Consider the following 17,001-nt stretch of genomic DNA (forward strand, 5'->3'; position numbering starts at 1 on the left):
CTTCTGGATGATTCTGATGTGAGCTGAAGTTTGAGAATCATGGGGCAAGAATTCTCAACCTTGCCATCACTTTAGAATTACCTGGGAAGCTTTATCACAATACGTCTGGGACCCACCCGAAAACAATTAAATTAGGATTGCTGGTTGTAGGGTCAGTTATGTATGTTTTTAAAGCTTCCCAGATGGTTATACTGCACAGCCAGGGGAGGCTTTTGGTCATTTAATGAAAGCTGAGGGCAAGAGATGTCTCTGCTCTAGAGAAATCCAGACCTGTACTTGTGAGCCATGTATGAGATAATGTCTCCCTCCCTCCCTCCCTCCCTCCCTCCCTCCCTCCCTCCCTCCCTCCCTCCCTCCTTCCCTTCCTCCCTCCCTCCCTTCCACGGAGCACTTATTGTTTAGATGGCAGAGTCCAAGGCCCCAAAGATGAAAAGATATTCAAAAGGCAGGACCCAGTGGGAGCTCCTGGCAGGCAAGGGTATTGGGGGAGATGACAGGGCAGTGGGGCGGCTCTTGGCCCACGCTCCACCCCTGTCTGATGCTGCTGCTCTCCTTGACAGGCTGCAAGGGGATGTGGGACAACGTGAGCTGCTGGCCCTCCTCTGCGCCAGGACAGACAGTGGAAGTGGAGTGTCCGCGGTTCCTCTGGATGATCACGGGCAGAAATGGTAACCACTAGCCCAGGGGTTCTGACTGAGAGGCTGTGGGTTGGCCTATACATGGGGCCCCAGCCTGGACCTATGAGGCCAAGAAAACTTCTCTGGGGACAAGTAATTTGTGGAATGATGGGGGTGGAGTCCCTGTTAGGGATTGAAAACCTTGCTTAGGGGGTGTGGGGTGGGCTTATCCTTAGGGTTCCAAGCATGGGACCCTAAGCATGTCCTGGGGGTAAAATAAAGGAGGCTAGACTAGGCTTGTTCCTCTCTGCTCTATGCACCCAGTTAGAGGCTCCCCTCCTTCCTTTTATGTTTCTGCCCCCTTAGCAACCAGGGCCTTGCTCCGGCCACTGTGTCTGTGTCCCACCCCGGCACAGCCTGCCTTCCTGTGCCCATTCTGCCAGGCCCTGCTGGTGAACGGTGCAGTCCCTGGAAGCCCCTGGCCTCCTGGAGGTCACTTGCCTGAGGACAGCTATACCTTACAAGGACTCATAATTTCAGGCAGGGGAGTGAGGGGCCGTCTCAGACAGGGGATGTTCAGGGACTAGCACTGGCTAGAGCTCCTTGTGCGCCAGGCAGTCATCACAGAACAAATCACAGCTCTTTTCTCCTCACACCTGACCCAATAAAGAGTAATATTAACAGGGACTAAGGGGGGTTGGCAGTTTGCCTAAGGTTTACATCTAAGAGGTGTAGAAACTGGGACTCAAACTCAGGTGTCTCTGACTTCAACACTGGTGCTCTGTTCGAGGCCAGGGGCAAGGTGAGCCAACCGCCCCAGAGTGGGGGTGACCCTGAGTGGAAGCAAGGTAGTTTCATGGCTTTTGGCTCCTCTGCTTAATAGGCTCATTTAAAGTCTAACACCTATACTGGCTATGCCGACCTCTCCCCTCATCCACGTGGGGCAGGAAAAGTTTCCTGATGAGGTTCTTAACAAGAATGAACCAAAAATGATGACTTACCACTAAATCCTTCAGCTTCCAAAGTCAGGAAACTGGGACCGGTACAGACTAAGACTGTACAGTGGGAGAGAGGAGTGTAAAGTCTTCACACCATGATTCTCTAGTACACGTGTGTGCATGTGTGCACATACACAGACTTGAGGAACACGCTGCTGTTGCTCACTGTCGCTCTCAGCCTCGCTTGTCCCCCCATGATACAGAAATCAGAGAGAGCCAAGGAGTCTGGTTTGAATACCACCCCTCCCTAATGCTAGCTGCTGAAACAGGCGATGCCCGAATTGCAAAGCTGTCACCCAGTGCCTGTCTGCTGAGGGTCCAGACAGGTGCCTCCGACGAGCAGGAAACTCTTTCCTCCATGTTGATTCCTATGTCTGGGGCCTGTGGGTGTGGTGCTGGCACACAGCTTTCAGGGTAACTGGAGAAGAGAAAGGACCCAGCGAGGCAGCCAGGAGAGGTTTTGAAGGGCCAGGCCTGAAAGTGGTACCATTTCTGCCCATGTTGCTTCTGCTGGAACTCAGTCTTGTGGTGATTCCTAGAGGCAAGGGACACAGGGAAATGGAGTCCCACTGGGTGCCAGTCTGCCTCTGGGCCCGAGTTCCTTGAATTGTCTCTGAGCTTCAGTGTTCTCACCTGTCAACTGGGGAGAATAAATAGCACCAGTCCTGTAAGGCTGCTTGGAAATAGATGTTAAATAGTTTTTTTGGTCTCTTTTCTCCCCCTCATATCCCTTCTTGTCCTTTCTTCCTACCCTTCCTGGAATGAGCCTTCCATGCCTATCTCTGAAGTCCATGGAGCTTGGGACACAGGAAATTAATCCAGACATGGTTGACCCTGAGTGACTTGTTGGCCAGGTGCAAGGGCAGGACCAGACCCTGGTCTTGGACTCCCCATCCAGTGCTCTTTCCTGGCTGGCCAGGTTCTCCTGTTGGAGGGACTGGAAGCTCTCCTCTTTCCCGAGCCCTTCGTTCACACCCTTCTTAGAGCCGCTGTGCCTCTGCCTCCCTCCACTACCACCCCACCTGCCCTTCAGCAGAGGGGCCAGGTGGAGCTGTGCTCATTGCCACGTTCCTCCCCAAACGATTGCTTAATTCCTGCCTGCCTTGTTAACTATAGTAGAATCCAGCTGCCCCTTTCTTGAGCTTTCTCAAGCCTTTAATTGCTCAAAACCTTCCAGGGGTCCCCCAGGGATGCACTTCCAGGTTGCCTGCTGAGGCAAAGGGAGCTGGGGTCCTATGCCAACCTCTACTGCAGTTTCTTCTTGCTGCCACCTGGCGTCACTGTGGGGCTACAGGACCCACAGGCGTGGCCACACAGCCTCTGGCTGTTGAGTGCTGGGCACAGGCCCCCAGGGGTTGGAGGTAGGGATCATCTTGCCTGTGGGGGCTACTCTGGCTCATACCCAGCCCCAGGCCCAAGGCACTGGCCAATCCTGGAGCACAGGTCAGGGCCAGCCATCTTCCCACCACTCCTTTCCCTTCCCAGAGATCCACCTTGGACTTGGTTAGAGCCCAGCCCCTTTGCCTCCTTTTAGGAGAGAAGGCTTCCCTCTGTGGTGTCCCACGGCGTTCCAGGGCTCCCCACCACAACCCAGGGAGGAACGCCTAAGGAGGACAAGCTGGTGTTTTGGAGTCTTCCTTTAGTAAGAAGAAAATAATTTTAATCCTATCTCAAGGCACCCACTACCTGGGCTCAGACAGGTGACCAAGAACCTGCAGGCTGGACTCTGCCCCAGATATTTCTCTGTGTGTTCCAGGGCCTACTATGTTCTCTCTAGAATGCGTTCCATTGATTCTTTAAAGGGCACTGGTCTTCCAGAGTTCCTTAACAAACACACTCTCCAGGCAGGGCCAAGCCTTGGACCTCGTTCTCTTCTATCTTCGTGGGGATTGGAGGCTTAAAGCAAGAGCAGTTCCTAACCTGACTAGGGTTCTGGGGCCTCTGAGAATCAGAGGAGAGCTCTGACCTGCACTTGTGCATGAGCACAAAATACCAACTGTACTTTCGGGAGTCCTTGAGGTGTACATTGACATTAAAGCCAGGGGATGAGGGTAAGTTGAAAGGACCCCCAAGATAGCCCAAACCTTGTCTCCTCTGTAGTTCTGCCAGGAGCATGGTTAGCAAAGGGCACTTCCTTGTTAGTTGCTCTGGGCACCTGGCCTGGATGACATGCAGCGTGTGTGCTGGGAATCCTGCTGGGTCATTGAGGACATGGCCCCAAACAGGCAGCCCACCCTACTGTGGGCCTGCACTGTCTGATAGCCAGATCTGGGCTTCACAGGGTTTGTATTCTCTTAACCCATCTTCCTATATAACCAGTCCAACCAGGCTAAATCTGACCACCATTTTTTCCTGTCTGACAACCTGGCTCCTTTGACATAAGTTTCAACCCTCTCCTAAATCCCAAGACTCCAAGCCCCACCACTCTTGGTCTATTTTAGGAAGACCCAAAGCAGCAGGGAGTAGCACTGTGGTACCCATTCTGCGCATGGCACCAGCCTGGGCAATTTCTCTGTGCCATCAAATTTCCTGTTCAGCACTGTAATGTGCGTGATTATTCCTACTTGGCACAGAAGAGTGATGCACCTAGGGTCCCATGGTGACCAAGAGGCAGTGCTGGGTTTCAAACTCAGATCTGGCTCGTTCTAAAACTGTGCTTCAGGCCTTGGGAGCCTTCATAGGCTGGGCATGCCTAGAGCCCCCAAACCATGGCCTCCTGCTTCGAGAAGCTGCCCCTGGGTTTGTGGGGGGTGGGGCAGGCAGGAAGGTGGTACAGTGATGGGACATGTCCTAGCTGGGGACTGTTGCCCAATTCTGGGTCTTGATTATCTCATCTGTAAAATAGGCCAGTGGCATCTCTCTCACTAGGACCCTATGAAGATTGGCTCAGAATCCATACATTAGCATAGTGGCTGATACTAACATACAGCTATATTTTTCCAGCTCAGTGGAATCTGCTTGACCCTAAACCCTGTGAGCCAGTGACCCAGATCCTGGGGCTTGTCAAGAGGAGCATGCCAGCCCAGCTAGGGTGCTTCAGGGGCCCCCAGACAGGGTGCAGATGAGAGCAAAAGCAGTGGCAGGCTGTGATCGCTCCCTGCACTCCTGCAAGGTCCACAGCAGCTGGCCCGGGGACCGGAACTCAGCCCTCCTTGGGCGGCAGCTGAGCCAGTTATTCCAAGAAGGGGAACTCCTCCAGGTGGCTCTCCACGACTTCCTTCTCAGCTGGCAGCCCCCACCTGTCTTCAGCTTCTGCTCTAAACGCTCCTGAGGGCCAGCTCCCCCCACTTCCCCACGAGCAGCTTCCAGTGGGCTCTTCGTCCCTACTCACTCGTTTCTGTAGCCAGCCAGCCAGCAAATGCTTGGTGATCAAGAAGCGCAGGCCCTGGGAGCCCTCAGGAGCTCACCTGCCGGGGGAGGCAGAGAAGCCATTGCCACCCATGTGCGGGCACAGGGGGCAGCCTGTGTTGGGGCTGAGGGCAGAGGGCTCTGAAAGCCAGCGGTGGCACGTCAGCCAGTGGGTGGTGGGGAGTCCCTCCCTGAGTGCTGGGGGACCTGGGAGCTGAGTTTGGAGCCTGTAGAAAGAAGGGTGGGGGTGGGGGGTGGGAGTAAACAAGGGTCTCAGGGAGCCATGGAGGGGGCTAGGCCCCAAGAGCAGCAGGCTGTGGGGGTGGGCGGCAGTGACACTGGGAGTTCTGCTGGGGCCTGGCTGTTTGGGGCCTGGGGTCTGGTTGAGAAGTGTTGTTGGGATTACTGAGTCCTGCAACATGAGCCAGTCAGCCTCCCGCATCCGTGGAGCCCTGGTGCTTGGCACTGTGGGGTGTGGTGTGTGGGTAAGGCGTGGGAGGAAGACAAGCCGCGATTGAAGGTTGGGAGGGGCGTTTATTCAGGGACAGCCTAGTTTGTGGATCAATGAGACAGATCTCTCTCTCTCTCTCTCTCTCTCTCTCTCTCTCTCTCTCTCTCTCTCTCTCACACACACACACACACACACACACACACACACACACACATCTCAGGTCTGTGCCCCTTCTAGGTCCACCTGCCTACCTACCTTTCTTACCACTTTTCCTGACATATTCTTCAAGGATCAGTTGGGCCATTGAGAACTGACCACGTGTTTCAGAGAAAGGCAGCTGGAGACGGTGGCAGAAGGAAGTGCCAGGCTGCCCTGTGGCATTGCTGAGGGCCCGGGAGACCCAGCCGTCTGTCTCTGTCCCTACTGCTCACACGTAGCATGCTTGGCACCCACAGGTTCCATGTTTCGAAACTGCACACAGGGCGGCTGGTCAGAAATCTTCCCCAGGCCTGACCTGGCCTGTGGGGTTAAAGTGAACGACTCGTTCAATGAGACCAACCAGAAGCGGGTAAGTCATTACCTCCCTTCTTCCTTCGATGGGGCCTGCAGGACGAGAAATCCCTGGAGGGGGCAGAATGGAGCCAGCAAGGCCAAGGACAGGTGACCCGGGGGCTGCCCCTCCCACCCACTTTTCTCCTGTTCATCACCTGGGGTTCAGTGGGCCTTGGTCGATCAACCCAGAGATGGTGGTCTTGAGGGCCATGGCACAGAGTGGACTACCATATGTGCCATGAGACCAGGGTGATTTAGTCATGAAACCAAAAGGAGTAATGTGGTGGCTAAGTGCTCAGAGACAGGCTGGTGGGTCTCAACCTTGGCCTTGGTGGGGTGGGGAGGACTTCAGTTCTCTGTGCCTCAGTTTCTTCATTAGGGAAATGGGGTTAATAATAATCCTGACCTCACAGGCTTGCCAAGAGACCTAATGAGTTAATCCATGGAAGTGTCAAAAAGGGTGTCTGGCCATAGTGAGTGCTCAATCAACATTCACTCTCAGAGGAGAAAGCCCAGCCACAGGGTTGAGAGGAGACACTGTGAGCCATAGCTGAACTGCTCTGGGTGCCTCTGAAGTGGCCGTCAGTCTCGGAGAACCCTTCCCCCATCACTTTCCCTTACCAATTCATACACACTCTTTAAAACTCCACTCCAGCTCATCTACTCCAAGAAGCTCTTTCTTTCTGTCTCCCAGGAAGGGCTCCCTTAATTGTGTGAGCCTCCAACTATCACCTACCATGTTATATGGAACCATCAGCAGGTGCATGTGCACCCATCCCTCTCACTAAAGTATGAGCTGCTAAAGGCATCTATTCACGCCATAAACATGTATTGAGCATCTGCTATGGGCAAGGCATGGCTCTCAGCATGGAGACGCAGCAGTGACAAGTTGCAAAGAGTCATTTCCAGGCCCCATTGCCCAGCACAATGCCTGGCACCTATAAGGTGCCCAACAGATGCTCATTGTTGGACTGAACATCTACCACTCACCAGCTGCTTAGTGCACAATTACATTCAATCCTCAAAAGCATTCAGTGTAATTTCATTATTTTCTTCATTTTGCAGATGAGAAAACTGAGGCACAAAGGGGTTAAAGAAAATGCTTAGAAAGGAATGAAGGCAGATGTCAGAGAGGTATTTGCACTCCCATGCTCACTGTAGCATTATGAGTAATATTCAAGACATGAAAACAACCTAAGTGTCCATCAATATAGATGAATGGTTAAAGAAATGATGCTACATATATACAATGAAATATTACTCAGCCACAGAAAAGAAGAAAATCCTGCCATTTACAACAACATGGATGGACCTTGAGGGCATTATGCTAAGTGAAATGTCAGAAAAAGACAAAACCATGTCATCTCACTTATATGTGGAATCTTTTTTTTTTTTTTGTACTTTCTGAAATAAGAAGCGGGAGGCAGAGAAACAGTCTCCTGCATACGCCTGACCAGGATCCACCCAACATGCCCACCAGGGGGCAATGCTCTGTTCATCTGGGGCATTGCTCTGTTGCAACCAGAGCCATTCTAGCACCTGAGGTGGAGGCCATGGAGCCATCCTCAGCGCCCGGGCCAACTTTGCTCCAGTGGAGCCTTGGCTGTGGGAGGGGAAGAGAGAAATAGAGAGGAAGGAGAGGGGGAAGGGTGGAGAAACAGATGGGCGCTTCTCCTGTGTGCCCTGACCAGGAATCGAACCCAGGACTTTCACATGCTGGGCTCTACCACTGAGCCCACTGGCCAGGGCCTATATGTGGAATCTTAAACAAACAAACAAACAAACAAAACCCCCACCAAACTCATAGCAAAGGAGATCAGAGTTGTGGTTACCAGAGGCAAGGGTAGGGGGAGGAAGAACTGGATAAAGGTACAAAATTTCAGTTATAAGATAAATAAGTATTAGGGATATAATGTACAATGTGATGACCATAGTTAACACTGCTGTGTGATATAAATGAAAGTTGCAAAGACAATAAAACCTAAGAGTTCTCATCACAAGGAAAAAAAACAATTTTTCTTTTTTGAAATGATGGTGTTATGTAAACTCATCATTTAACAATATGTGTAAGTCAAGTCATTATGCCATATACCTTAAGCATACTGTGATGTATGTCAATTATATCTCAATAAAAGTGGCAAGCAAGTCAAGGGAATGAAAAAGAAAGCTGTGGAGGCAGGATTGAAACCAAGTGTCACTCGAAAAAGACCCAGAGCTCCCCCTCTGTGTCCTGCCACTACCCCATGAAGGTGTGTGACCCCTGGGAGCTGTGCTTTTCAGAGTCCTGTGAGCTAAATTTCCCATTGTGAATATGAGGGACAAGCTTGCATCACCCTCGGAGGGTGGGATGGTGTCATGTTAGAGAAACATGAAGGGGGAGCAGCAGAATTAAGGAGAAAGGATGTAGCTGGGAGGCAGACCACACCCCCTTCTAAATTCTTCTAAGACTCTTCTATAGCCAGTCAGTCTTACCCTGTATGAAGGGGTTTGGTTGGGGGATCAATATGGAGGATGGAGTTTCTTTCTTTCCAGGGCTTGCCAGCCTGTTGGAGAGAACACATGCACGAGGTCTTCAGATCTGGCCAGAGTGGGCTCATTTAACCACGACACATAACAAAAATTGATCAGTGGGTGCATATGGTCTTGGCGGGGTGGTGGGTAGGCTCTGACCTCTAAAAACTACCATTGCTGTCATTGATTCATGAAGACAGGGGCTTAGGAATGTCACATTTATAAACTCCATAAAATTAAAAGGAAACATTCTTAGAATGGGTGGCAGGGTTGAGATTCAAAAGGATGCTTTGGACTACAAATAACAGAAATTTCTAACTGGTTTGGTAAGCAAGTTTGGCTCATGGCTGGGCGGGTGCAGAGAGTGGTGTTGGAACCCCACGATGAAGCAGCACAGCAGAGCTGCTGGGCACTGGGCTCCGCCCGCCTCTCACCCGCTCTCCGCTGCTTCTTCCCCAGGTGGGCTCCTGCTCCATCGTCATGTGAATGCCTCTGTCCACTCCAGCTACATATATCCCCATGCCTGCTTGTCCAGGAGAAGGGACAGCCTGACTTCCTACAGCTCCTTCCTGGGAGCAAGAAAGCTTCTTTACCCCATCCCCCAGCAAGCCTGTCCAGACACTTCACTGGTCCAAAGCGAATGGAATCTGCCCACCACTGGACCACCCTGGCAGAGGACTGGGGTACATGGTTGACTTATGCCAGAGATTCCCAAACTTTTCAGCTTTGGGACCCTTTTACACTTTTAAGAATTATTGAGCATCCCAAAGAGCTTTTGTTTTCTTGAGTTATATCTATCAAAACCGCACATGAGAATTTTTGGCTGGGGAAGAATGAGCCCAGGTCCCTAAACTTGATATTCATGGCAAGGTTGGAACTGTGAAATCCTCAAAGAGCTGAAATGTAACTAAGATAAAAGCAAAATTTGGACTTACATCATAAAATTATTGTTTAAAAATACTGGAAAGAAGATATAACTTGGCTTCAGGTCACATGCACAAAATTTCAAAGTCCCTAAGATCAGAAGGAATTCAGACTATATGATTCATACTGGTCTCTAAATGCTGGTCAACAAATTGGCACAAACTTTGTCTTTTATTCTGAGATTTGAATCATCCTAGTTATTATTGTTGACCTTTTTTTTCTTTTAATCAAATGATGCGGAAAGTCTAAATTTTTTATTTTTCTTTCAACTTCTTGCTTGGCATACACCTCTTTATTATTGACATATTATTGACAAAGTGGACTGTGATTGGCAGAAGGACCAGGCAAAGCTACCACTTGAATAAATAAAATGGGGTTTGCTTACCTACAGCAGAGGTTGGCAAACTACAGCCCTTGGGCCACCACCTGCTTTTGCAAATAAAGTTTTATTGAAACATGGCCATGCCCATTTGCACTACCAGGGCAGAATTAAGTAGTTACAAAAGAGATTTTATGGCACCCAAAGTCTAAAGTATTTACTATCTGCCCCTTTATGAAAAAATTCTGGTGACCCCAATTTAGAAGATAGAGAAGGAAGATGACCTAGTCAAGATGCAAAGCAGAGAAATAGGTAACTTGACTCATCACAGACAGCGGTGAGGCTCCTGGACCCCAAGTCCTCTGGAGGGTGATGCACAGTTGTAGTTGTCAAGGTCAGGGGCACTGGGGTTGCATCAGGCCTGTGCCTGTAAGGCAGTGGTTCTCAAACGTTTTGAAGTCAGGACGCATTTAAAATCCTACAAATAATTGTAGGCATACTATATAGAAATTTCTGAGAAATATGTCATAATAATTAAGTCAAATATTAAAGAAAAAAATATAAAGTCCAAGCGTGCTTTTATGGTAATTAAATGAAATAAATATGACAAAATTAAATTTATTCTACATTAAGAGACATTTTTATGTTACATTTTTTGAGTTATGCTTTTTAGAATTCATAAAAAGAGAGGGGTTAAACAAAAAATGACAAAAAAGTTATCTTTTTATACATATATAACATTTTTAGTAAGATTTAGTAAATTCGGCAGGTCTTGGCACGAATGTGTTAAGTTTTTTCATTCTTGTGTTTATGAGAAAAATGAGCCCGATGTGTCCTAGTGATTTCTTCAATGTTTGGACATATATTTGAAAGGCAAACTTTTATTTCCTCATTAATACATTGAAGAATTCCTCTCTTTTTACTCTTGTGTTGAGTGCAGAAAACCCCCACCATACATATCATGTTAACTTGACACCAAACAAAGGATAGAAGAAACTTGCCTCCAGTCTTTCCGGGGAACATGGGGGGTAGTGTAAACAATCCAGCACCACAGCTTAACAGCCTTTTGCAACCTAATCAGGCAAGTGAAGTGGGGGGTTGGGCAGACTGTCAGTTTACAGCCAATTCCCCACAGTTCTGTCCCCCAAATATCTAAACTCCAAAAACCCTGTTGGTTTTTTGGTCCCCAACAGGCACGTATTTCTCTGGAATACCATAGGGAATGGAAAATCCTTTAGGGCACACGCACACTTTGAGAACCACTGCTGTAAAGTGACTTCTGGCTCCTGGGATTGCAGTCACATCAGTGGGGAAGCTCAAAGTCACAAGGCAGCCATCCTATCAAAAATCACCTCTTGCTGTCAGAAAATTTTTGGTCACTCTGAGTCAAATCTACTTTCTGGTAACTTCCTCCAGCTGGAGCTCACACATGAGGTCTTACTTTACTTCTACATGTCCATCAACCTAATATTGTCCTTCCCTAAGTTTGTGTTTTCTTTTGGGTGTAATGTATCTAGTTTATTCATGCACTCTTTAAGATGACACTATCAGCCTTCTCTAGAAATACTCAAGTTTATTACTGTGCCTCTTAAAATAACATGCCCAGAACTGGACCAGATACTCCTACTGTTCCAACGTGGCTGGCTACTCCATAACACTCCATTATGTAACTGAGAGCAGGCATAGTTTTTCTAGCAGCTAGCTCATACTTCATACTTACCATAATCTCACACACCATTTTCACACTACAGACTCATGTTGAAGGATGGATGATAGGGATGGAGGGTAGAGGGTGGAGGTGGGGAAAATTAACATGCATTCTGTGTCTTTGAAGAGCCAGCCATATCCTGGATACTCTACCTGATACTTTATTTGTTCTTCCAACAAGCCTGCAAGGTAGATATTATCCCCATTTTGCAGATGAGGAATCTGAATCTCAGAGAAGTAAAATAATTTTCCCAAGGTCACACAGCTGGTGAGTAGCAGTCCTGGGTTTGGAACCCTTGTCTCTTGGCTCTGAAGCCTGTGTTCTTTTCCTAAAGTACACTTCCTTAACATCATGAGTCTTTGGCCGTTCTGACCTCAAGGTCATTTTCATCTGAACAGCTGTTAGCCAGCCCAGTTTCCCCAATACTATTTCTGTGCCTGTCTTCTTTTGAAATTAATTACCCTTTTTTCTGTCTATAAGGTAGTACTTATCCACTATAGAAAAATACAAGTGAAAATAACACTATATGCAAACATCATCCAAAGTTAACCAGTACTACCATCTAACACATCTCCTTGAGATTGTTTCTGTGCATGTATGAGATTTAACTACATGAAATGGCCCATATTTAATTATTGTTGATCTACAAAAAGGGATACTTTCATATAATTCAACTGAACACTTTTCTTACATAGAATGGGAATGATACTGTGATGGGAAATTTGTATTCTGCCCTTCACTATGTGTGACACTCTTAGCATGTCTCGACATTTTTTCAAACTCTTGGTAAGCAGCATTTTAATGGTGGCTTAACATTAAAATAACTCAGATTTAAAATAATTTAGTTAACTATTCTTCTATTGTTGGACATTTGAATGTTTGTCATCACAAATAGTTCTGTGATAAACATCTTTATATATAAATATGCTTTTATATTTCTTATTATTTCTTAGAATCAATTCCTAGAGGTAGAAGGTGGGAGTCAAAAGGTGTGCCTATTTTAAAGGTTCTTAATTCGTGTTACTTTGCAGTGAGATTGAACCAAATTTCATTCCCACTATACCCTCACCTACATAGAATATTATTAGTTTCAAATATTTGTTAATTGGATTGGTTAGAAAATGGATTATTATTTTAATTTTCATTTCTTTGATTCTTTTTAAGACTGTTGTACAATTTATTTTTTGAACCTAAATGCAGGCCTTTATATTTATCTCTATATGTCAAATTATTCTTTTCCACTGAGATATTTTTGAGTCAAAGATGAATCAAGAGTGGGAAGTGGTTGCTGAATGTGTAAGTGCCTACTTGGTTGCATAAAAAGGAGTGCAGCGTGTAAATCAGGGGAGGTGATGGTCCTGCTCTACTTCTTCCTGGTTAGAGGCTACATCTGGAGCTTTTCGGCTGTCCAGTTTTGGGTATTTTATTTAAGAAGGACATTGACAAGTTGAAGCATGTTAATTGAGGAGAATGGTGAAGGATTGTGGAAACAGACTAACGACATAGGGAACGTTTATTGCTGAAAAGATAAGTGAGGGACAAATTGGCGAAACAGCTGATTTAAAAATAATAGGCCTCTCTGTGAGAGCTTCATAACTTTTCTGTAAGTCTAAAACTATTCTAAAGTGAAATGTTTATTTTCTAAAATAAAGACAGGCCATAGGTAAAAGACAAATTCAGTGGTTTTTTTGTTTTGTTTTGTTTTTACAGAGACAGAGAGAGAGTCAGAGAGAGGGATAGACAGGGACAGACAGACAGGAATGGAGAGAGATGAGAAGCATCAATCATTAGTTTTTTATTGTGCATTGCAACACCTTAGTTGTTCATTGATTGCTTTCTCATATGTGCCTTGACCGCGGGCCTTCAGCAGACCAAGTAACCCCTTGCTCAAGCCAGCGACCTTGGGTCCAAGCTGGTGAGCTTTGCTCAAACCAGATGAGCCTGCACTCAAGCTGGCAACCTCGGGGTCTCGAACCTGGGTCCTCAGCATCCCAGTCTGACGCTCTATCCACTGCGCCACTGCCTGGACAGGTGTAATTCAGTTTGTTTTAAGTGGCTCCAGGAAAAAAAAAAAGGACCAATAAGTACAATTTAAAAGACAATAGATTTTAGTTTCACATGAGAAAAAAATAATCTGATATTTTGCACTGCTGTATACTGACTGAATGACTTCCTTGAAAGCTAATGAGCACCTCATCCCTGGAAGTATTCAAACAAAGCCTTTAAATTCACGGTAATGTAAGAGGGATACAAGTCTGAGTTGGCATCAGAGGATCTGCAAAATCTTTTCGAAAACCAAGATGTTATGAGTCTATGAATTGGTGTCCTTGGGATATAGACAGCACAGCCATCAGTTGAAGGTGTTCAAGCCGTCTGAAGCAGGTACACTCTGAGGCAGAAACATGCAGAACAAGCCAATGGGTGGGTGGGGCTGACACATGCCTTTCTCTGCAGCACAAGTACCTGCTGAAGCTGAAGGTCATGTATACAGTGGGCTATAGCTCCTCCCTGGTGACACTCCTGGTTGCCCTCAGCATCCTCTGTTCTTTCCGGTAAGAACATGCTCTTCATTTCCCCAGCCTTCCCTGGACATAGACTTTATATCTCTTTTAACTGCTCAGGACAAAGGAGGAAGGTCTGGGTGGGCCACTTTGCTGCCCCTTGATCTAAAGCGTGCCTGTGACAGAAGTCCCTGTGTCCTTGTTCATTCCTTTATCCACACAACATTTACTACGCATTACTAAGAACTTACATCAGTTGCTTCACACATTGTTTCTAGTTTTCAAACAGTGCTGTGAGATAGGTGTCATTACCCCAATTTTACAGATGTATTTTTACCAGACTCTTGGTTACAAGAAACAGAAATTCACCTTAAAACAGCTTAGGAAAAACAACGGTAGTATGACCCACATAGTTGATGACCCAAGTTCAGGGACGCCTGGCTTTAGGCATGGCTGAATCTAGGCACTGAAAGGTATCAGCAGGGGTAGGTTGGTCTCCCTCCATTATTCTGCTTGCACTGGCCTCCTCCTAGGTAGGCTGTCTGCAGGGGAGGCAGAGACAGCCACCAGCAACCGCAGGGGTCCATTCTTCCGTTCTGCAGCACCAGAGCAAAGAAAGCCTCTTCTCCATTAGTTACAGTGAAAGTCCTGGGGGAATTCTCATAGGCCCAGCTTAAGTCACATGCCCAACCCTGAGCTAATCAATGTGGCAAGAGTTGGCGAGCTCCAATTGGTCAAGTCTGTCATGAGGTTGGGAGAGTGGAGTCAAACGCACCCAGAGCTGAAAGGGGTTCCCCATAAGAAAGACTGGTTCTGGTTCCTGAAGAACGGGAACAAGTAACAGACTTTGGTGCCGTATAGCAGAGTAGGAAAGCCAGGCTCTGGGAAGTGAAAAGGCTTGCTCAAGGTCATGTAACTAGTAAGTGTGAGAGCCTGGGTCTCACATTTCCCTGAGGCCTGTGTTCTTCTGCTCCTCCCATTCCGGTTGCTTGCCTGTGGAACCTCCACCCCTTCTAAACAGCTCTGGGAGCTAGGGATGGTAGGAGGTCAGGCAAGAATATAATCTTGCCCCTATGATTCCAGCTTTTTTTTTTTTTTTTAATTCCAGCATGAGACAGAGTAGACTGGGCATCGGTAGGCCTGGGTTCTTATTTCGGTTGTGCTGAGAGATACAGAGAAATGTTCCCCCTAGAAAGAGCTAATATCCAGGACTGGGGTTTCCCCTGTGCACTGGGGGAGGAGTGGGCCTGGCTGCTCCCTACCGCCTCCCAGCTCTGGCCCCTCTGGCCCTGCTTTCTCTCCCTCCAGGAGGCTGTACTGCACCCGCAACTACATCCACATGCACCTGTTTGTGTCCTTCATCCTGCGCGCCTTGTCCATCTTCATCAAGGATGCTGTGCTCTTCTCGGACAATGATGCCTATTGCAATACCCACAGGGTAACATGCCTTCATGCCCCAGGGTGTGACTAGTCCTGCCTGCCGACCTCAGCTTAACTTTGGAGAAGGTGGTTGCCCTGTTGAGGCTGCATATAATGGATAACTTAGGGGCCAACACTGTGGCTGGGCCAGGAGGTTCAGAGAGAGCTCCATGCCCCCATATATATAGTCTGGTTCACGTGCAAAATCTGCTTGTTGGGAAGCCAGTGCCCTGGAGTGGATTAACCAGCTACTCTGCTATTTAGATTCATAGCAAAATCCTCTTTTCCCTACTCTTTCCAAGTCCCAGCTGTAGACAGATGGCCAAGTCTAGAGAGGGTGGGCTTGGTTGTAGAAAGTAAAGGGTTAGCATATGCCTATGTGCCTGCACACAAGTCTTCAGTAAAACAACCGTGTCTGGTTAGGTCTAACCTTCTTATTTATTCGGAATGCTCAGATGTGTCTGAATTTATTGAATATCACTTTGTGTCAGCTAGGAACCCATTTTGGTGCACATAACAGAAAGTTGTACATCAGTGACTCAAACAGATGGGGGTTGTTTCCCACATAGGCAGTCCGTAGATGGGCAATTCAGAAGGGGCACAGTGGCACCATGATGCCATGAAGGACACAGTCCTCTTCCCTCTCTCTGACCTGCCATCTTAGTCCCATACCACATGTTTGTAAGATGGCTCCTACAACCCAGGCTCCACATTTCCACTTTCCAGACAAGAAGGGTTAAGTTTAAATACTTTTTCTTTTTGGGAAACGTTGACTTTTCATTTGGGAAAGAACACTGTCCCCGAGACTCCTACCTACCTCTTATTGGCTAGAACCGAGTCACATGATCATACTTAACTGCAAAGGAAGCTGGGAGATTTTTTTTTTTTTTTTTTACTATTATAGTCCCAAAAGCAGAGGCAAGTGAAGGATAAGGGGACTGGAAAATGAAGTTGGTTCAGTTGCCTGTCACTTTCCACCACTTACATCTGTTTGTGTTTGTAGTTTTTTGTGTATGTATGCATGCAGATGTGTGTGTGTGTGTTTCTGACTCAAACTGAGAGGTCCCAAATGTAGGGCACAGGGAGAGCTCCAGGATGAAATAATAGTACCAGGCTGGGGTCAGGAGACTATATTCAGGCCTCACCCCATCCCTGGCCAGAGATGGGGAAATCCAGCAGTGCCCAATAGGGAACCTTCTTGGATTCTACTAACATCAGACTTTTGAGCCAGCCACGGACCATGCCTGGAGTCAGTCACTGGGAACCACAGGGCCAGAGCCACAGATGGCCAGCAGGGCAGATGTGAACCCACCTTCTCTGTGGGCGTGGCCTGCAGCAGTCCAGGCTGTCCTCTCCCCAGGGGAGAGCTCAGTGAGAGGAAAGGGGATCCTCACAGGGCTAGTCTAAAAGCCATGCTGATACAGAAGCCCCACAGTCCCACAGGCATAGCTTCCAGGGATCCCTGCAAGGGACATGCTTGTGTCACTACATCAAGCATGGCCAACACTGTGGCATCCCCATCAGGTATTTAGATGTCTGTAGTCTAGATGCAATGTACCAGTCAGGGGCCATTTTTACTCTGATCAATGTTACCCTTCTTCATCTGTTTCCAGGAAAACTGACCTTGGAAATGAGTTTAACCCTTTGCTCAGA

At 47.6% G+C, this 17,001-nt stretch overlaps 1 protein-coding gene across 2 annotated transcripts in view; it reads left to right on the plus strand.

Moving 5' to 3' along the window:
* The window catches only part of SCTR (secretin receptor), a 93,954-nt gene that overhangs the window by 60,771 nt on the left and 16,182 nt on the right, over nt 1-17,001 (plus strand). For both annotated transcript variants that reach the window (XM_066346669.1, XM_066346670.1), the window contains exons 3-6: nt 561-668; nt 5,870-5,982; nt 13,883-13,980; nt 15,238-15,367. In XM_066346669.1, coding sequence (XP_066202766.1) covers nt 561-668; nt 5,870-5,982; nt 13,883-13,980; nt 15,238-15,367 — 449 coding nt within the window. The remainder of the gene's footprint in view (nt 1-560; nt 669-5,869; nt 5,983-13,882; nt 13,981-15,237; nt 15,368-17,001) is intronic.

The sequence above is a fragment of the Saccopteryx leptura genome, chromosome 7, assembly GCF_036850995.1.
Source record: "Saccopteryx leptura isolate mSacLep1 chromosome 7, mSacLep1_pri_phased_curated, whole genome shotgun sequence".
Classification (NCBI taxonomy): Eukaryota; Metazoa; Chordata; class Mammalia; order Chiroptera; family Emballonuridae; genus Saccopteryx; species Saccopteryx leptura.